Genomic DNA, 22,959 nt, shown 5'->3' with positions numbered 1-22,959 from the left:
AATATTTCATAGGCACCACACATACCATTTCACAAATTGGATAACTGTCATATGACCAGAAATACCACCCACATCAAATCCACATTTTATGATATTGGTGAAATTTGTCCTCAGAATATATTTAATTTAAGGAAATGATTCATGACTTGTAGGAGGATCTCCGATTCTCTGATAAACATTGGTATGTGGATGTGATGTGTATAATAAACAATGACATGTCAAAGGAAACCACATTTTACCATATATGGGAAGACTAGATACGTTGTGCATTGGTATGGAGGTTTTCTGATATTGTCTATTGCATTACAAAAATACTTGATCCTTTCATATGCAAAAAGTAAAAAGCTTTATAACCTCTATCCCACCCCCCAACAAAAATGATTGAATACATATATAAAATATGAATTAATAAATAAGATAAAATACATATACATAAAAAATATACAAACAAACAAACAAATAACATGAAATGTTTCAGAGAATTTATAGAGAAAGAGGAATAATTTCAAATGAAAGTTAATCAACATGTAAGTTAAGAGAAATGTCAGCTTATGTCAGCACTTATGTAACTTCAAATTGTGAAGAATAGATGATATATAATTCTAGCATGTCACTTCCTGATGACTCTGAGGTATCACTACTTTCTTTTCTCAGTCTGTCTCGGAAAGAAGGATTTCCTGAAGTTTGAAGAGATGTGGCATCCCATATCTTCCTCCCCAGGTATTCCCCATTTGATATTCTGTTTTCATTTTACTGCATAGGTCACTAATCACTTTCAATTGGTCAATTACTTCTTTAATTGGCAAAGTGATTAATTCTTCCTTTCTCAGCTCAGTATTTCTATACCTCAAGTTCCTTTCAACCTTGACAAAGGGGCTTCTCATATTATCTTGGCCCCATGTTAAGAGAACTTTTTTAGTAAACTTTGCTTAAAGGTACCACTTAAGCCTGCATGCATATTCCAATGTAGGGTAATTCCATTCAAGCAAAGAAAAATCTCGCTTTCAATGGAAGCAAATACATTTCTGTATTTTTTTGGGCTAAAAATAGAGAATAGAAGTCTTTTGTCGTCTGGAAATGGATTACAAGGTGACGTCTTAAAAGCGAATAGCCAAATGTAAATAAAGGCAGGTTTTATGACAAACTCTCTCTCTCTCTCTCTCTCTCTCTCTCTCTCTCTCCCTAATACAGACTATTACAACTATTTACAAAAGGGAAATATAATAATATTTACTCATGGTTTAATACAATGACGACAAATAATAATATATATGTGTTAGGTACAAAATCCACATTACATCAAGTGCTCAATGGCTCATTCATTTGAATACGGCACTGACGGCAGTGTTAACTTTAAAAGATAATCTCATTTTGACCTTCTTCAATGAACACAACTGAGAATACAAAATAATGAAGCCTCAATTTTGATTACTTTCAGGATGGCATTTTGGATTTCATCACTTTTATATTCAGGTCAATAATTTGTATTTAACATTCTAGAGCAAAGTTTTCACTTTGATTGTGGTTTGCTTTAGAAATAAGCAAGGTTGTGATCACTTTTATGTGTTTACTAACTATCTGTTTATACTATTACAAGCCATTAAGTTGACCAATTGCTGTTTTCACTAACACACACATTACAAATACCATGGAGTAACTTAATTATTGTCAACTATGTTTGATGTATTTCACTTTTGTCTAAATAACATCAAGGTTCCATATAAAACAATAAACAGTTCTTTCTTTCTACCTTTTTGTTCATTCTTTTTTCTTGATAACTTGAGGATAGAAGTCATGAATGTAAAAGGAAATTGTGGGCAACTAATAACGATAGATGTGTTACATCTTTCAACTTCAGCTCCACAAGCAATGCAAAGATTATATGAGCATTATTCAATAGTATAGGCTAATCTTATTGTTAAACTATAGTTTTAATCATAATTATGAAAAAATATACAAAAGTGACTTTATTGGGACATTCTAAATCATATTTCTGTCACCTCAAGATGCATGCTTAACAAACATGGCATCATACCAAACAGTTTCCGTGTCACGAAGAGAATGTGATGACTAACCGTTTGGCTTTGGCACTGGTCAGCCCCTCTGAATAACTGAATTAAGTCCCCTTCTAAAATCAAAGCATCTGCTTGGCAACCCCCAGATAGAGGGAACTGAATAATTGATCCCCTGTTATCTCATCTGCTATGGGGGTATTTAAATTTATTTTGTCCGGTTTACTAAACTAATCAGCAAGTGGCCCAAATTTAAAAATGAGGATTCCATTACTGATTGATGCCTATCCTAAATCTAAGTTGAATTGTTTTGACTGAAGAATACATCACAGGATCTTTTCATGGACTAAATACAAACCAATAGACTCATAGAACTTGAAGATTTAATTGTTAAAAAAAATTACTTCTGCTCAGTCAAGAGTAACATATACTGTATGTACATCTTACATGTATGAGCTTTTGATATGTTACATTTAGAATAATTTTGGTTCAACAGATCATGTATACAGTTTATCTGGTTTAATATTTGCAATCTCAGTCAATATCTTTGGCCCCTTTATCCTTACAAGTCCTCTGCATTTTCTTGAGAGAAACAACACAACTTGAAAATTTGCAGTGGTCGAAAATCAATCCCCTCAGAGAGGAATTAAAGCTGTCTGTCCCCTGGTTGCATACTGATGCTTTTTCAGCATCCAGGAAAACACACAAACCAACCAACCAATCTAATAAGGGAAATCTGTTCAGCTATATTTTAGTAACATTGTTGGTAAATAGATTGAAAGCATTATGTAACAACATTCTGAATGAGGACTACACACTAACCATTACTAATCAAGGTTCTAAATGAATGAGGTACTTTGCAGGGTCTGCGAAACCAGGGGCTTGGGGAGTTACAGACGCCCCCGCCCCCCTGCACACACACACACACACACACACACACACACACACTTTTCAAAAGTAGAACTTAATAAATGTGCTATTAACTGCTATGTCTGTAACTCTGGTTGACCACAATTTATCGAATCCTGAAGCTCAATTGATGAATTGCATCTTCAGCTGTATTTCTAGTGCATTAGGTTGTATTACTATTATCATGAAGTGGATTACTCAACAATGAAAGCCTTATAAATAAACACATTAACAAGTAATGTATTTTCTCCTGCAAGCATGATATCAATCTGCAATTCTGTATCTGTATCTAGAAGAATCCTGGATCGATAAACAGGCTTAGACCTACAACATCGTGTATTAAAGTAAAGTAAAGTAAAGTATTAAAATAAAAATAAATCACCATGAAGGACAAAGGGTATTTCAAGTAAATATTTATTGAGGTAATTAAACTGAGGTAATTAAACTCAGATGTATCATTGACAGCTTTAGGTTTCTATTCTTTCTTTTGAATTGATCACTGCTCTTACTTCAGACAAATCATTTTAATCAGACTATTCTTAGTCACTCGGCTTAAATATTCATAATTGAATGACACACGCCTTTAAAACTAAAACAACAACACAAGTCTATATTTGAGCATGGTGCACTAGCTCCACTAGCTTTCTCAGATTTTCCCCATCCCTCCCCCTTTCCAAACAATTTCTCTTCCCCTCCCCCCCCCTCTCTCTCTCTCTCTCTCTCTCCCTCTCCCTCTCCTCCAAATCATGTTACAATATCCAAATCAGTATTTTCATTGTCATATTTAAGCAAGTTGGTGATTTTGGTACTGCTAATATTCTTAGAAATATGTGACTGTAGTTAAACCATTAAAACAACTGCATATCCCTGATTATGAAAATCATCAAGGCAAATATGTAAAGGAAAGTACACAAGAACCAATCAAATAGTATTCAGAAATTCAACTGAAGTAGACAAAATTCTAATAAAAGAGAGATTAGTAAATCAAATAACACTACATCACAACTTATCTGCAATTTTTTTAAATTTCTCAAACTGGACAAATAATTGAGGACTAATTAAATGCTTACCAATTTTGTCATCAGACTCCGAGGGAATTGGTTTGATTGGCTGAATCTTTCCATGGGACTGAATGTTGTCGCCATTTCGATCAAGTTTGAGTTTGTCACTTCTCTTTGAGGGGGGCAAAATTGCTTTCTTGCTTAACTTGCTTTGTGTGTTATTATTCGTCAGTATATCCTGATATGTTTCTTGTTTGACTGATGTTGTTATTACTGCTGTAGTATTCGACCTCCTAACGGGGTTTACAGGTTTATATATTCCCTTAACCGGCTCGTCATCTGATGAAAGCTTTCTCCTTTGTCCTTGTGTGGGGAGGAAAGCTGTAGTGGGAGGTTTCAAAGCAGCTTTTTTAGCCAGGAATCCTTCGTCTTTGGGGTTATTTCCATGATATCCAGGTTTGTTTGCTGCGGGCGTAGGTTTTAGACCGGCACGCCAGCCAGAGGGCACGGTATTGCTCCCGCCGGGCTTGTTGTTACCCACCTGATCGTTCACTGACCGACGGACACTGCTGGAGTCCATTGGTCGAAAATTACTTGGTAAGGTCCCATTAGTTCCGATTGGTACTTTTCCTGCCTTGGATCCATTCCTTGAACACGAACCAGCTCCCGGATCCTCCTCTGTCTCAAATTTCTTCTTCAATAAATCGATTCGCGACATTTTGCTACCATTCCAATCAATTAATATGCACACCATTCAAGCCATAACACCAGTTGGGCGGTGTTGAACGCAACCAGGAAGTCATATAGACTAAATATACAACAACAAAAATCGCAGCAGACGTTTTTGTCAGAGGCTGAGAACTCAGTAATTAGGTAATCAGTGAAAATGCAAACACGGAAATTGACGATATACAAGTTAACAAGACTCTTTCACTAAAGCCGAAACTTTGTTGTAAAACGACAATCATTTACACCGATTTGTAAAATTGTAGACACAAATTTGAGCAGAGCACCACAAACAGTCGTCTGCTTGTGTATACATGCGGTGATCGTGTGCTGTGCATGTGCGCCGATTTCAGTATCGCGTCGTCAACTATGTCCAGTCATGGTTCGGTGAATTACAATAGGCTCTCTGTTCTCTGTTCTTCAGGGACACGATCTTGCGGTAGTTTTCGTCATCTCCCGACTCGTTTGGGGTTTCGTCGAGTTGTCAAGAATATGTCAGGGATCACAGACGCTGTGGTAGATTCGACAACGAACAATATATAAACATATTTTTGGGGTGAATCTTTTGGCAGCGGTTAGCAGTAATATGGAGGTGTTTCCATTATTTTCCACCTACCAATCAATCATATAGGAATGAACTTATACAATATGAGTTTTCTTACAGAATCAGCGCTCGATAAGTAACGATATCCATTATCAGGCGCGTACGCAGGGGGGGGGGGGGGGGGTTTGGGGGGTTAAACCCCCCCCCCCCTTTGGAAATTTTTTGTGTGTAAACCCCCCTAAAAAAAACCTAAAACCCCCCCCTTTTGGATTTTTTTTTTTTTTTTTTTTTTTTTTTTAATTATTAAAAAAAAAAAAAAAAAAAAAAAATTATTCCCATGGCCGACCTAAAAAAGGTGACCTTACCCCCCCCCCAACGGAGCAAAATGTCAAATTTCCAAATTTCGAGACCAAAAAAAAAAAAAAAAGTGTCCTCTTACCCCCCTCTCTATTCCATCCCGTTCCCGTATAATCAAAAGACACGTAAGATTCAAAATATTAGGGCCTATCTCAAAATCTTTGATAATAATTATTACGTGCTAAGACGTAACTCAAGACGGAAATTGTGAGTGTTTCCTACGACAGACTCGGGAGGATGTAGGTAGTCAACATTATGGGCGAACTTCTTGACGACAGAGAATGAAATGAAGAGGGAGAGAGGGGAAGGGAGAGAAAGGGGGATGGAAGTGATAGTGAGAGTGAGAGAGAGAGAGAGAGAGAGAGAGAGAGATGGAGGTGAACGTGAAGGGGAGGGATGCAGGGAGTTGTGCGCGTGTGTGTGTGTGAGAGTGAGAGAGAGAGTGAATGGGGGAGAGATGGGTGTGAGAGAGAGAGAGAGAGGAAGAGAGATAAGAGAGAGAGAGAGAGAGAGAGAGAGAGAGAGAGAGGTATAGGGAGCGTGATCATTGCCCCTCAGTGGTAAGCTAAACGTCACCCTCCTCCATTTCCTGCTCTTCGTCTTCCTCTTCCGTTACTGCGGTCTCCCCTTCTTCTATCTATCATTTTATCTTCTTTTCAACTTCTTCATCTTATTCAAAATCACCTTAAAGATTTATGAACTCAACTAAGCACCAAAATCAGTGAACACAACTTGATGTATACGATACTCCACAAAATGCACTCCGCTATCTTTAATGTAGAGTATTTTATTGCAGAATATTTTAACCAAAAAATATGTATTGGAGATTTTGTCAGACTGGCAATTTAATAAAGTGATTCTAACTGTGCAAATCTTTGTGAATCTTTTTACGTCGAGTCGTAGATTACGTATCGCACCGGATGAAAGATGACTTCATTATCCAGAGGGCAACTGGATGCGACAAAATCAAGCGCTTGGAGAATGGATAATCGATGGACGAGATTATCCATGTTTCCTGATCCAATATGTCAACATAATTGAAACCAGATGTAAACAATGAAAGACAATTGTGATAGGTGGGTCGATACGCCCACATAAACATCTTCTAAGTTCTATCTCTTCTCTAGTGGACTCAATGGACCTATCTATTACCTTTCTGTCCAAGCGTGTCCGTCGGACTTGTTTCACCCCCCCCCCTCTCTCTCTCTCTCTCTCTCTCTCTCTCTCTCTCTCTCTCTCTCTCTTCGCTCTATATAATGTTACGTACCTCTCTCTCTCTCTCTCTCTCTCTCTCTCTGTCTCTCAATCTATTTCGCCCCCATATCTTTCTCGCATCCTTCATCCGCTCTTGAAGGACTATTGTTCTTCAAGAGCGGATGAAATAGAAAAAAAGTATTAGAGTCCCCTTACAACATTTCATAATATAGTCATGTACATCATACTTGATGTACAAAATAAATTCGAAATTAAGATCACAGAAACCCACCGTGTCTTCATCAAACAGGTATGGATGAAGAGTAGGGGGATCAGAGTACATCTTGCACCTTATCCGCTCTGGTTCAACACCCTCGAAAATAAAAGATGACACATCGAGGCTAATCCTCCTTTTCCCCATGAGCAACTTGGAGACAGAGCTGTTATTATCATGTTTCACAAAATTAGACAAATACAGTCATTTAGCTTGTTTAATGAAAGCTATATCGAAAACACCAGTATGTTATTATTTTCGTCAATAAAGTAAACCTCCTTTTATAAACCAGCTTAAAAGCTGATTTAATTAAGGATGACTCACATCAAACATATTCGACAAGTTAATAGCCTCAAAGACATGATAATTTGTGCTCTACTTGTTTATTCAAGGCTCTCATCACGCTCTGTTCATTGTTTTTAACATATGTGTATACTGTGAAGCAGAACAGTATTTTATAACAATTGAAAATGGAAAAAAAAAGTCAGAAAGTAAACATGACAACCCATCCAAACAAATACTCATTTGTCAATGGAAAAGAGGAATTCTTACGCTATACATAAACATGGAATAGCACAAATTCACATTTGCGTAAACTATCGATGCCATAAAAGGCAGGGTTCATATGGATACAAGTCACGGATAGCAGCAGCTGCAGCAAGAAAAGACATAGACAATACATAGCAGTAAAGCCTGAGAAAAATGGCCAAGAATAAAACCTCGAATTAGCTAAACGGAGTAGGAAGGTGAGGGGGAAAAGAACAACGAATTCAACAAAGTATTATTGTTACACGTGGTTTATTAATAAATTTAAAAATCTTTGTTATAAAAACTAAGTTGTGATTATTGCATATTGTTTAAATGGAAACAGAGATCGAGAAAATACACAGATAATAGTAAATATAAACGAATACAATAACGACAGATAGTCAAGATAACTTTTGAAAAGTAATTTTATCGGCATGCAATTATAAGAGTCCTTGGTTGAATTATTAAAAGCTATACACGGGTATTCCTGTCAATTTTTCACACAGACTTTGCTTAAAAATAAGACTCATTAATCAAAGCTATACAAATTAGTCTGTATTATGATAATCATTATCATATAGATCATCTTTATTACTATTCATTCTTATTTCTGTTATTATTTCAATGAAGGTGAGGATAACCATATAACATGCTCTAGTACATGGAATTTGGTCCCCAACATGCGTCGACAAGCTCCCGTTAGAAACATACCACGCCAACAAATTCTCTAAAATGTTAAAATAACATATCTCCCAAACTAGCAAAACCAAAAACGGTTTAGTTTTAAATTGAAATATGCGACATTTCTATATGTAACACTGACTTAAGTGTAGTAACTATTTAGAGTTCCAGATCTTATAATTGTGTTGAAGATTGATGAAGTATATAGGCTCTATCGCTATGCCAGTATGTAGAGAGATAATAGAACGCTAATAATAATCTCTCTGCCAATGCGAAAGTGCGCCATCTTTTGATCGCACTTCCGATATTTGTATTATCGAAAGTCGTGCTGCTGATATGATGGGAGAGGGAGAGATAGAAATAGTTGATAGACGGAGAGATCGGGGGGGGGGGTGATGGTTAATTGCATACATTTTCTACATGTGCCTTGGGCTTCAAGAGAGAGAGAGAGAGAGAGAGAGAGAGAGAGAGAGAGGGAGGGTGGGAGAGAGAGAGAGAGAGAGAGAGAGGGGGGGGGGGTCCCATTTTACATTACAAAATATAAAATGAAATGAAGTTTTTAAAAAAAATCCCTTGTTAAGTGCCCTTTTTAGACAGGGTGCATGTTGAGGAGCATACATTATTTAATTTCAATTTATTTAGTGTCAAATTTAATTTCACGTCGGGCAGTCTCCCATGCCCCTTGATCTGTCGGTGATTTCTGTTATGATTTCTGTATGCCCACAATTATACAATTTCCGCACAATTGCGCCAGGAGTGTCATTTTTGACAGACATGGCGCATTTTAAATGTTTACTATTATTATTATTATTAATAATATTTAAAAACTGTGAAGATGTTTATTTTATGCCAGAAAACAACAGCCCCGCCCCCCCCCCCCACAAAAAAGGTGCTTCCCGTGATAGTGGAGAAGAAGAGGAGAAAGCAGAAGACAAATCATTATACTGTAATGTTCAATTTTGAAAGACATATGTTCTAAAACTAATATAAGTACGATAAACTTAATTCGTATCGTGGATCTTGTTCATTAAGGCCCGAATTCACAAATAAGGAGGTTTGTCGACAAACCTTGGTTTTCGTACGTCATATGACGCATTTTACGCGTTTTTTTTACAAACCTGGTTTGTAAAGAACAAAATGAGGTTTGGCGAAACAAAAGGAGGTTTGAGCTCAAACCTTGCTTTGTGAATTCGGGCCATAAAGTCTATCATTGGTCACATGATCAAAATGTTGTCTTTGTATATGTCACGTGACACGGATCCGACTGTTGCACTTCACTCTCACCGAGTCTCGTTACTTGCCCAAAGATTCCTGAAAATGTCTGCTTTTAGATGTCCCCCAGAAGTGGCTTTACGTTCAGCCATAAGGTGAGAATATTTATTCTATAAAGAAGCTCATTCTCACGATAATTAAGACGATTTCTGATGATGATGAATGATTGAAAAGAGCCGGTTTAGCCTTGGCCTTAGCCGTTGAGTTCATCGAGGCCGTTGTGTACGGGGGAACCCTCGGTGTGATCAGGTAGAGATTACCTGGCCCGCTCCGCTGCCCTGGGACTCTAATCTAAGCTCTGCATGCGCATGGTGCTGGGCCTGGTGCCGGGTGTGTCGTAGCAGCAGTAGTAGTGATAGCGAACGGACTTTCGAAAGTCATTAGATCTACTTATCTGTTGTAATTATTATGGTTAAATATGGCCATATATTGTAATAAGTGATTGGGGCTAAGAGTAGTACAGCTCTTGTTATACCGCCACTTGGCCTGGTGTGCTTCATTCCGTCACATGCATAGACTAGAATCTAGAGTAAAGCCTAGGCTAAAGCCAAAAGGAGGAGTTTTTTGGCCACTTAAGACAAAATTCTATTTTTTGGACTCTTTACTTCCTATTTATTATCATTTCTTGTTCATTTCATGAAGCAAATATTATTATTATTTAAAAAAAAAAAGAATCCCAGAAAAAAAAATCATTATTGCCATGACAATGTTCATTTCAAGTTTCACTGTTTGAGAGACAGTTATCGGCATAGCGATCCATTTTTCGGTCGCGTGTACAAAGTCAATAGGAATGCGCCATGCGTTTCCCTGCTGATCTATAGCACTAGCGGGCGGAGCAGGTATCCCACGCCGGTATCCCACACCGCAGAGATAGTTTTCGCCATGGCGAGCTCTAGGGAGCCTGATCGGAAATTGGAATCTGAATTAGACAGAGATATCGTGTGTGCGCTGTGGTGCCCGGCTGCATTGATTTAATACATGCGATGAGATACTTTTGAACTTGCTACTCACACAAAATCGGCTCTAAATCTGAAAAATACTTGAAATAAAGCTCATTTTATGGTACCCATATTCCTTACAGACAACGCGTAAGATACTTGATTTTTCAGATTCAGGTAGCGGTTGCTGATTACATCGCTAAAATGTGATATTTAAGGATATATTTTCCATTGCAAATGTGGTTCTTCAGTGACTATGGCATGTTAGGGTATGTGTGGGATATGGGATATGTGATATGCTATTATGCAATGTATTTTGAAGGGATTTTACCATGCACCCAACGTACCGGTCGAAAACTGTCGCCAGTCGATTACCCCCTCCTTTACTCTATATAGATCTAGAGTAAAAGAGGGGGTAATCGACCGTAAGGATTTTCGGCCGCTCCGTTGGATGCATGGTAAAATCCCTTTAAAATGGGTTATAAGTTAAGCTCCTTCCGGAGGGTATGTCAGGGTTTGGAGCTCTCGAGAGCCCACCCATTCCGTGGGATTCCCTTCGTAAGTTTGTATACCCTCCCACTTTCCGGCTCTGTTTACAAGCTAAAGAATATTTGTTTTTCATCTTTCCTATTTTTTTTCTATTTTTGCCCAATTTTCTTAAACAAAAGGGGGGGGGGATGTTGTTAGATGCCATTTTTTCCCCTGAATCCTTTTTGCTCACTATACTTGATTCAAGGTCTTTTTAAATATACTTTTTACCTTGCTACAAAACTTTGCGTTCATTAAATGTAAAAAAATCCACTGAGAAATTTTCCTTGATAATCTGTACTACCATGAAAACAAGACATCTGGATTTAAAATCTACCATGTCTGAGGTTATGCGGGATGATATTGTACAGTGTACATGTAAGAGTGATCAAGTATTTGTAATTTGATTTTTTCAAGATACATGTACATGTAATTTAACAATCACATCCAATCATTAACATCCAAGAATGACCTACAATTTCACCATATAAAAGAGCCCATTTCAATTCGACTTTTGACTTAACTTCAGTCTTCTCTCTAACCCTCCCTCCCTCTCTCTAATCCTGTCATTTAAACTAGGTTTGATCCATGATTGTGTTTGTCTAATGAGAGAAAAAAATATTCTTCAAAAGCTTTTGGAGTAGTATCACTAAAATTGTAACAAGAGTAACTCCTGATTCTAAGGCAATATTAGAAGCAGCTTGTCTTGCAACCTTCATAGCTTGAGAGAATGTGGATGCTAAATATTATTATGAGTAACAATATTTCATGTTTCTAAGCTTGTAAACCAAATTAAATTCTGTATCATATTTCGTCATTCATTTACTGCTGAAGCTATGGGTGAAGGGATTACATATTATATACATGGAATGTTATGAAACCCTGTATTAACTATTATACAAATAATGAATGGTTATGAGTTCAATAGTGCGAATATGTTCATGAGTTGAAAGATTAACATTCTATTCAACGAGGCGTCAGCCGAGTTGAATAGAATTAACGTTAATCTTTCAACGAATGAACATATTTGCACTATTAAACGAATGAAAAACATTCATTATTTGTTTTATACAACATCGAAGAAGACCTAATAGAACGTTAATCAACAAATTATGCTTTACTCCTTATAAAGATAAATTAAAGTTCGAGTCAAGCCTTCTCGATTACATGCAGATTGCCTTCGCGTCAGATACACGCAGGGATACGCGCACATGCAGCAGAGAGGTACGCAGTCTGCATATAACCAAAAATGCACGGCGCATATAACCAAAAATGCACGACCGTGCAATATACCATCTATTGAATATCATGTGACCAACAATCGTCCAATCAAATGACAAGGATCTACGTAGGTGTTGTATAATATCTTATATACTTTCATGCTCACTTATTCATTATCTTAATATATTCATCAATTTCTTGTTTTCTCTCTATGTCTTTCAGGTTAGCATCCTCATTCCATCCTCGGCCTGCATTTAACAGGTACATTACTCTGCATAACCATTCAAACTCTAGCTAACATTCACTGTACTTCCCTAAAACTGTATTGCCTTGTTTTTTGATGGTGTATAATCTGGTATATTTAGTTTTTCACCCCCAAACAAACAAAAACAAAAAAAATTGACATAGGAACATCAAAACATTCATTCACTCAAGGTATCCACATAGAGCAATACAGACTGTACTTATATGATTTTTTATGAGGCGATTGAATAAAATGCCTCATTCTTTTCCTCATATTGCTGTAATATTGCTCTGTATTATTATTTTCTCTTCTTAGTTACATCATTGAAATTGTGCTTAATTTGTGTATACTGAAGGACTCATGTTGCTGCCCTCTGTCAGAAAGTATCAAATGTTAATATTGTTTTATGAGTGAACTGCATGCAATTCCCAAGACTTCAGCACTGTACTGAAATATCCTCTAGATGGCAGTATACCAATGTGAGAGTGCCCAGTATTTATTTCTCTACTTCAATATGTTTTTGTTTTTGTTTTTGTTTTGTTTTTGTTCTCTGAATGATTAAAGTAACGATTTTTCACATCGATGTAAAGGAAAGATATTGAGCCTAGGATAATATAAGTGATCAATTATTGCTGACCTGTAGGAGAAAGAAATCGTATATACTGGACCTTACCTCAAACAGTTTTTAATAAAATTATATTTCCATTCCTCAAAGTTATGTCTTACATACATGTACTCTATATCAATATAATGATTAACAATCAAGAAGATACATTTTAGTCTTATAATACCGATGTTTCAGAAGCGTTACTTTATGAGGCACTTTTCGTAAACCACTTTGATTTTGACACAGTTTCTGTTAAAAAGAAATTTACCTGTCCCCCCACCCCTCCTCCAAAAAAAAATGTGGCTGGGTCAGCTACATGTATTCCTACTACACATACAGGAGAAAATACATAGCTATGATGTAGTTGTCTTCTTCCTCTGCAAGTACAATGTAAATAGATCCTTATATCAATGGTATTTACCAGGGTATGTACATGTATACTGCGCCTAGGTTTGTTTGATGTATATAGGTCGCTATTTGACCTTTGGTCAGATTTAATCATTGATTGCTAAAAAATCTTGGTTTGGCAGATAGTGTAACCATGTATTAAAGGCAAATGTAGCCAGCTTAAAATAACCTTTTATCTGTAGTCATGAAGTCTTGGTCAACAGAGTTGCAATGATATACACTGAGTAATTTTGTAATGTATTACGGTGCAGAAACCTCATGTAGGGAAATAGAGATATGACGGTCCAATTAAGACATTAAAATACATTGTATCTCATATGTGTATTAAACTAAAAGTAACTGAACAGGTAGACATTATAGTTAACTTGAGCATAAACTTGAAAAACCTTTTAATTTAAATAATAATGGTGATTGCTCCTCTTCAGTTACCAGCTTTAATAGAAAAGCAGTCGACAAATCATTTAGCATAGTACCATAAACTTTACAATATCTATTCATGTAAATCATTGACAAACAGGAAAAGTCATAATGCTTGCTGAAAATGACCAATTTTTGTTTATGCATCTGGGTACAGATCTTAACTAGGGTATTAACTCACTTGTAACTCACTTGATCCAGGATTATTCAGTCTTTAGACTGTTGTTCCTATCCATGGTTTCCTTTGTTTGGGGTTGTCATCATATTTATCTGGGGCATCTTTCCACCATTTCTCAAATCCAGATTTGAATTGATTGATAGTGGTACTCTCCACAACATCGCCTGGAAGACCATTCCACACATTGATTATTCTCTGGCTATTGGACTGTACTGTAAAAAGCAACAATTTTCCTTGTAGATCTATCAATCATTTTATAGAAAATTATGCAATTCTCAAGTGTGGAAGGATTCTTCATGAATCCACTTCCTTTTTTGAGATGTTCATCAGAATTGTTCATCAGAAATGTTAGTAATCATCATTTTTTAAAAGTGGAAATGACGATTGGATTGGAAGGACTCCCTCCTTCGATTTCCTTCCTCTACTTAGTCACCAATCAGCATTTTTCTATGTGTCGTTGGAAGGGCTCATGACTTATTGCCTGTGATGGGATATTTATGTCATAGAGGGAGCTATCATAATTATAGATTTATTATGAATGATCGAGGAGGAAACCCAAGAGGGTGATTAATGAAATTCAATATGCAATCTAACCTTTTTGATACCGGTACTTCAACGAAATACCCATGATGCATGAATTCATAAGTTGCTGATTATTAAAGCATTTAATCGTAGAATATGTCCATTCCTTTCACAGAAATTGTCTTTAATTTTAATTTGATAATGTAGATTCTACCCCCTTTCTATCAAAATAGAACAGATGAGAAGAGTCTTCATGTGCCAGACTCTGACAATTTAATCTTCTTGAAGAAGTGAGCAAAACATTTTAAGGATAACAACCCAAGCTACATCTTTACAACTTCTGACCTTTGAAAAGAAATAATAAAATCATATCAGTGAATGATTCTAGTGTATTACCCTGTACCTGTTGATTTGAGAAGAGCATGTATCATAACATTCAGTAAGTCGTTAGTTCAATTACACTTCGTGGAAATGGCATCCATCATTGCACATGCTCTTTCAACATCACATGTTATAAAACTAATTACTGCTCATCCCTTGTTTTAATTGATTAACTATGCCGTCCAGTTGTCTACTTGTCCATACCAGTCAGTGTAAGCTAACAGGAAAGAGTGACACACAAGCGTTACAGTGACACAGGTACTTACAATTACACATTGATGTATATTGTAGGTGATGGTAGAGTTTGTTGGCCCGTGTGCTCATTTAGGCTCTTGGATTATGATTTTCAAAAGCATCTGATAAGATATCCAAAATAATACAATATATTGAAAATTGATCTTGATAATAAATGTGGATATACATGTAGGTACCGTATTTGTTTAGAAACTGGTACTATGTTTTAAAAATTTACTGCATGTATATGTGTAGGCATATCATGTATTTATTGCAAATGTATCGTGAGAAACATGGATAAATATTCTATTTATAAAATAGAATTCATATGTTGTTAACATAATTGTAACTTCATGTGTACCTTGATGAGAAATGCAGATATAAATAATTAATATTATTTAGAAAGTAGTGGTATCTTGTAAAATTATACTATATATTACAAATATATCTTTTTGGCAGATGTGGAAATTGATATTCTATTTAGAAAGTGGAATTGTGTTTTAAAATGATGCAACATGTATTGCAAATTAAAGAATGGTAGATGTATTATTAGAAGTGTATGTTTGTGTACAAATTTTTTACTGTATTTATTGCAAATTTCTCTCCACAAGAAATATGAATTTATACATTCTGTTTAGAAAATTACACTATTGCTATTTATTGCAAGTAGATAGATATTAGTATGTTTTGAGTGGAAATATTTAGAGTTCCTGAGATACATAAATCAATGCTAGCACACTTTATTGGATGAAAATAATGATATCTTTCAAAACAGCTACAGATTCAAATGCATAGATTTCCATTTCAATCCAAGTGACTCGTCATCAATCGAAAATGAAAGATATGTATCCATTGCCCCCCTTAGATGCCCATTAGTCCATTTAGATGTGCATCAGTTCAATACTGAATTTCAAGAATTTTCTGGTTACATGCTATATGCACGCATGTGTTAACACTTTATCGACATTGCACTTCTTGCCAAATTATGCCTTATCTTTGTGCAATCAAATGAGTTGTGAGGATGCTGTAAATTTGTTCAAGATAGCGTGATTTCAACTTCTTACGTAGCTACCTTGCTATCAGCATCTGCCTGCCATTCTCCTCAATTGGACATCAATTGCGTGACATCATCTTGATATGATAGCGATGTGTTCAATTACAGTGGTCATTTGTAATTTCCTTTATAGCAGTACCTACGTAGAATTATGATTGCATGGGAATTCTCATTTGAAATTGGGAATATCGTACAACAATTCAACAATTTTGTGGACATTTTAGAGTCATTTAGAAATTATGTTCTGATTCAAACTTGCACACACTTTCTTGTGTATGTTATTTCAATAAATTGAGTTCATGAATGTGGACAGCCTACATTTTATACTTTCACTGGCAAATCTTGTCATTTATTATCAAATGCAGCTGGAAGTAATTGACAACTCAATTCACCATATAAAAAGTTTGTGTGGAAGAGAAGTTTCATGATCAAAGTATCATTACAAAAAGGCCAGAATTTTAAAAGACAAATGACATAAACTACTGCCTCCTCCACCCCAAAAAACAACAACAACAACAAACTTTGAGGTAATGCAAATGTCTTGTTGTTTTTTTAAACTTTGAAGTGATGCAAAGGCTCTTTTATGTTCACATCAATAAATGAATGAATGAATGAATAAGTACATAAATCAATAGATAGATAGAATAATGTGGATAGATGAATAAATGAATAATTAAATGGACAAACTAATAAATGATCAGATTGGTCAATGAATAGATAAAATAACTAAATAAATTAATAGATACATAAATAAACAAACATATAAACAAATAATAAACATTAAACAAATAAATAGTAAATCAATTATCAAATGATTGAATACATAAATGATTAGATAAAAACATGAATAGATAAGTAAATACAAATAAACATCTGCCCTGCAGCATATTTTTGTGTGTAAATGATTGAGTAGAGGGACTAAAGCTGTGAGCAACAAAGACCCCTATGCAGTGCTTATACTGGAGATAGATAAGATATAGAAATATGAAGCAAAAAATCTAATGTATTATTGCTGCAATGATTTCTTTCTGAAGTAGTCAGAGCGTTGTATCAAGTCAGACATTTTGACTTATGTGCTATGTTTTCAGTAGAAATAGGACAGGCCCTTCACACCTTCATCATACTTAACTCCTTGAGTGTGATTCATACAGAGTCACTAAAAATGAATGGATTGAAAGTGTGAGAGGAAAGGATGGAAATAAACATGAAAATAAAGAGTAGGAACTCCCAAAAGATTACACACCTTCTGGAGGGGCTCTAAATTTAGACAATTTCATTCCTGTTCTTCTATATTTACCTCAAATGCGCTGCATGCATGTATACACATTGTACAGCAGCTTTTAATCTATGGAAGTATTTTTGGTCACAGGTGTACTTTTATCAAATAAAAGGAAAGTTTCCTGACAGGTTTTTAGCTCAGGAAACTCCAAGGGAAGCTCATAAGATTAGATTGTTAATCAACTTTTGAACATACATGTGTTCATGTATGTGTGTGTGTGTACAGTGTATGTAGATTTCAGAGGCATGGTCACAAAATTATAGTTTAACAACAATTCAAATGAGGCCGCCATCAATTTCAAGCCTTACTGCTCACGATGGCGGTCTCCTGCGTTCATTGATTGGATTATATATTATATTATATGTGTTATATTATATTATATTATATGTGAGAGTATGTATAGGTGTATATGTGTATGTGTATGTATGTATGCATGTGCTATGTATATGTATATATATATGTATATGTATGTATATGTGCGTATATATATGGATATATATCTATAAAAAAATGTTAAGCTCACTTCCTTATTTTGTATTCATTATGTATCATGACTATATTGTTTATCTTATGAATTGTTTTGTATATTATCTTTGTAAACACATTTTATATTATGTATTGTATTATTTTGAACGCAGAAATAAAAGCAAACAAACAAATAAACAAACAAACAAACAAACAAATTAGATAGTGTATAACGTTCGCTGAGAGGCATAACGATTCGCTAGCTCACATCACTTTATCCATAGTTAATGCCCTTCTGGCACTGAACAGATATGAGGTATATAAATTATATATAATTTTTAGAAAGGTAACATTCCTCCAGGTTGTCTAATGCTTTGGTCATGTACGTAGTGTAATACTATTTTACAATTTTAAAGCAAGCTTAAAGGTAGTACAAAGTTTTGGTATGGGGTCATGAATTTGGTTCAAATGAACATATTGGAAGCGTATGCGATCCTACAATATTCAGTGATCGTTTTCGCAGTTGAAATCGAGTCTACAGTTATGAAATTGTAAATAATAAACTCTTTATGTTGTATAGCTCCCTCTCAAGGTCAAGATATTAATTAAGCTATTACACAATGTGTCTTGACTAAAATCGACCGATTAGCTATTCCCCTTAGGAAATTATATATCACAACTACATATTCTGGGAATTTCATGTTCGCAGCTACCATTGTTCGGCCGTAGGCGCTATTTGAAATTTATCAAAATTTACCGGGAGCACCGGTAAATGTTAATATTTTTTTTTCTTGAAAACAGAAGTGTTTTAGGGGCCAACTTTTTTTAGTGCTTTTAATACATCCACGGGGGCATCCAAATATATCAAAATTGTAAAGAACCACTATCCACCCAATTTTCAGCATTTCCCAAAACTTTGTATTACCTTTAAGATAGGTAGGCTATAACCCGGTATTTTGTCTCGAAAGAATCATTTATTTTGTTCACTATTGATAATGAAAGGTTGAAGTATAATACAACATGTCAAATTATTTTATAGTGATATCCTTCATATTAAAATCTATGATGTATTTTTATTTTGTGGTGTAAAAAATTTCAGCAGTATAAGCATTGTTACCATACATTGTAATGATGAATGGCATGCTAATGCAACCCTGTCCAAAATATTAAAAAACTCATTACGTTGTCATAGGTGCTTTATATAGACATAAGTGCATTGTATATCAAGTCAAGGTTATAAACGCTTCTCATGCCAAAATATGAAAACTTAATTCTGCAAGTTAAGCCATCTGGCTCAAGCTATTTGACACAATGTGGAATACCTGATTGATTTACGGACATTTTAAAACAATGAATTGAAGGGTAAATTGTGAAATGAATAGAATGAGGAATGAGTAACTAGACACAAGTGTGCAAATTGAATATGTAGGGGTCATTGTGCTTGTCAGCTGAGCAAATTTCCAAGGTTTATTTACTGTCCATATTCATTTTTCCTGTATCACATAAAAGTGTAGATACTTTGATTATAACACTCATTGTTAAAGATAAACTTTAGTACTGGTAATGCGATTGCATTGTGAAAGAAAAGGTGTGGAAAGGATCAGAAACAGTTGATCATGTAGCATGTAAGTATTGGTGTGCACTGCAAGGTTCTGGAGTCATCAAAATCATAATAAATTTGACCGAGTCTTGGTAAAGTAACAAGCACTCACATAGAAAGCTATATATGGGACAACACACATGGTGTCGGGGCTAGTACTACCTTGATTTCCTTGTCTTTCTATGCTCATTACTCAGCCAGTATACATTTTCTTCCAAAATTGTTTGGCACATGTCATTTATTTGTAATCTTGAACATTCAGTGTAAGTTTCGTTTGATTCTGTGAGAATTAATTTTTATTTTTTTACCAGTACTGGAGTTTATCTTTAATTGATTATAAATTTGAAGCAAAAATATTGGATTCCAAAGAGTGTGGCACTCTCAGTTGGATATATGTTATCAAACAACTATTGAAAAACGTACTTTGAAGAAGACATTGAGAAAATGATAAAAAAGTTGTACATTATTAATCAAAATGATATCTTGAAACATTATGGGTGCTACTAGTAGAAACAATATAATGTTATCACAAAATCAACAACACCAAGCAAATTCAGTGTCGTATGAATGACTCATTGAACCCTAAAGTTGAAAGAAGAAGAATATATTAAGAAACAGTCTTTATGCGATCATAGATGTTGCTATATTTAGTTACATGAGCTTGTCTTCTGATTCCGTTCCCCTTGGATAGACGAGTTCCAAGGAAATTGCGTTACTTCTCCAAATTTGTTTCCAAGTTGGAATTAGGCACCGAACATCCTTTATCAAATTTACTTTTCAAGTCCGATGCAGATGTGGCAATGTTTGCTACAAACCAGATTGATATCAAGCTTACATATTTCCTTAATTAAAAAACAGTCTGTTCTTAACCTGTTTCCTATGGGAACTGGATTATTTTCATTGTTAAGCCTGCAGAAATGAGAGAATTAATTTGCCAACAGGTTAAAAATTGTCTTAACATTTATTTTAAAGAACTGAGAGAAAAAATTGAAATACAAGCCATGGGAATGTCAGATTTATTTACAAAGAGAGATTTTGGGAATAAACATTTTTCACACTTTGTATCATGAAAATGATTAAAAACTTTAATTGCAAATTGCAACAACAACAAAAATTTAGTATTGTCTGAATTATCATTCAATTATATCATGTCATGAAACTTTTGTGAATCAAAACCATGCACTCGTTAAATACACAAATATTTACACAAAGAAGACTACAGTAATAGATTGTTTATCTCATACTGGAGAGCACTTTCGATCTTGCTATACCTGTAAAAGCAAGGATGTAGGTTCTGCCTGTTGTGGTACTATATGAACAACATCAATAGTTCATTGATGTGCGTAATGAGGCCGCGATTGGCGGAAGGATACATGAATAAAGCACTTTCAAGATGGCCACTTATACATGAACCTTGTCTACAGTGATCTCTTATTTATCCGTTCATCTGATCTTTCAACATGGTGGCAGCGGTGGGATTTAACCTTTTACCCACGAAGGATATTATTTGGGATGTGTCTAGAAGGACAGACGTGTCTTTCCTGGTTTTTCCTGATTTTTGTTTGACCTGGCGTAACCTGGATACTCGTGCTTCTAAGACACTTGTTAGGATAAAAATCCCCAGGTTCACCACAAGCACAGTTGAGGAAACCTTTTCTAGACACATGGCAGCATGCATTCACCACTGTACAATGTAGCTAATGATGTACTGATTTAATAGCTTAAAAGATTGTTTGTTTGTTGTTTGTTTAGCTTGACTGCTATGAAAGCATTTGTATGCCTATAAGTAAGCAACATGAGGACTGATGGCTTTAAGTCCTGTCTGAGGGACTTGGTAATGAGGGTTAATGTCTAACTAAAGTGCACTAGTGCATCGACTTGGTTTTGAACCCAGGTCTTCCTGGATACGAGACCACTGCTCTATACCACTGAGCCACCGCGTCTCCTCTAAGTCTTTGCGAATATTCTGTTAGTGCTAGATATAATGCACTTAAGCTAAGATGTGCTGTTAAGATACAGCACTCTCATCATCCTTACAATCATTAACAACGTCATTATTGTCCTTCTCCTCATCAATGCTGTTGTCGTATAGAAAACTGAAAACTTAATGCAAACTGTTTTCTGATCTTCATTCTTTGGATCCTTCAAGACTTTTCCCACCTGCTCTTGATCATGAGTGTAATTTAATACCATGTACATGCATAAATGTGCATTACCTTCTTATCTATGTAAGATGTTGAAAAAGCTTTCACACATGTTATATAAAATCCATTACGTGCATTTAACTAGATATGTATTTTAATCTATGGAAGGTGTAGATGCAGAATAAAGATTGCAAGCAGTAATATATCTGTCATGGATTAAACTATACCTACAACTGTAACCTCTTAAAAACCTTCTACTGATCTATGTAAGATGAATATGTGCATTGTATAGCTACATTTAATTCTTTTCACATTAGCTTCTGAGTACTTCAGCTGTGTAAGCTATAAATATATATCTATAACAAATACTTTTGTAGCGTATTAAACATGTACATGTATAGCAATTGTTTATCTTCACAAGATGTGATACTAGTAGTTAAATGGTAGGTGATGGATATGTCTCAATATTTTCATGATAGGTGTGGATCATAAATGGGTAGAGTCGCTCATTTTGTTTTCATGCAGATAATCTCAGTGGGAAGACAATTTTTTCAAAGACATTTTCTTTCAGACGATTATTCAGGAATCATCAATTGCACAGTTCATCAACTATAACAAAAAGTTCACAGCAGATTGTAATTGCATTTTCAAGCTGCAGTGTATGTCATACTTTCAGGAGAAAGTTGAATACCACTCTGCCACACCTGCATGCTTACATAAAAAACAAGTTAGACAGAATTTCCTGTTACTGGTATGATACGTCAATGCAGGTAAACTTGAATTATAGAAGAAATGGAGGCATGCAAGAAAAGGATGCATGATAAGGTTAAAAAGTTATTACTCAGGTGACCCTAAATTCCTGAAAAGGTTCCACAGCTGTAGAAAAGGTAGAGTCTGAGCAGCCAACTTGCATTACATTGGAGTGAGTTTGCAAAACACAAGCTGATAAAGGTGCAGTTTGGTATACATCAACTAATAATCGCTTGGATAAATCACTTAGATGCAGCTAGCTAGGAAAGATCATATAATGACATGCATCTACATGTATACTGTATAGATCTGCATATTTTTATATATTAATGCAGTGATAACTGTTTGAAAGAATCTTGACTATGTGTAGAATGATATAACATTTTTTTTTTTAATAATTAAAAAAAATGAAAGAGTGGAAGTGAAATTGATGCAAATTTACATACAGCTCAAAAGAAAATGTTTAATATGCATCAAACCAGACAACAATG

At 35.2% G+C, this 22,959-nt stretch overlaps 1 protein-coding gene across 1 annotated transcript in view; it reads left to right on the top strand.

Annotated features, from left to right (window-relative positions):
* Nucleotides 1-9,460: 9,460 nt before the first annotated feature.
* LOC581878 (quinone oxidoreductase-like protein 2 homolog) overlaps nucleotides 9,461-22,959 on the top strand; it is a 50,072-nt gene continuing 36,573 nt past the window's right edge. Inside the window, exons 1-2 of the mRNA XM_011670576.2 lie at nucleotides 9,461-9,593; nucleotides 12,408-12,446. Of these exons, the coding sequence (XP_011668878.2) occupies nucleotides 9,469-9,593; nucleotides 12,408-12,446 (164 nt within the window). The 5' untranslated portion in view covers nucleotides 9,461-9,468. The remainder of the gene's footprint in view (nucleotides 9,594-12,407; nucleotides 12,447-22,959) is intronic.

This window comes from Strongylocentrotus purpuratus, unplaced genomic scaffold, assembly GCF_000002235.5.
Source record: "Strongylocentrotus purpuratus isolate Spur 01 unplaced genomic scaffold, Spur_5.0 spur5_scaffold_6, whole genome shotgun sequence".
In the NCBI taxonomy this organism is placed as follows: domain Eukaryota; kingdom Metazoa; phylum Echinodermata; class Echinoidea; order Camarodonta; family Strongylocentrotidae; genus Strongylocentrotus; species Strongylocentrotus purpuratus.
Note: the sequence above shows the minus strand (reverse complement) of the source record. Positions and strands in the feature narration are given on the sequence as shown.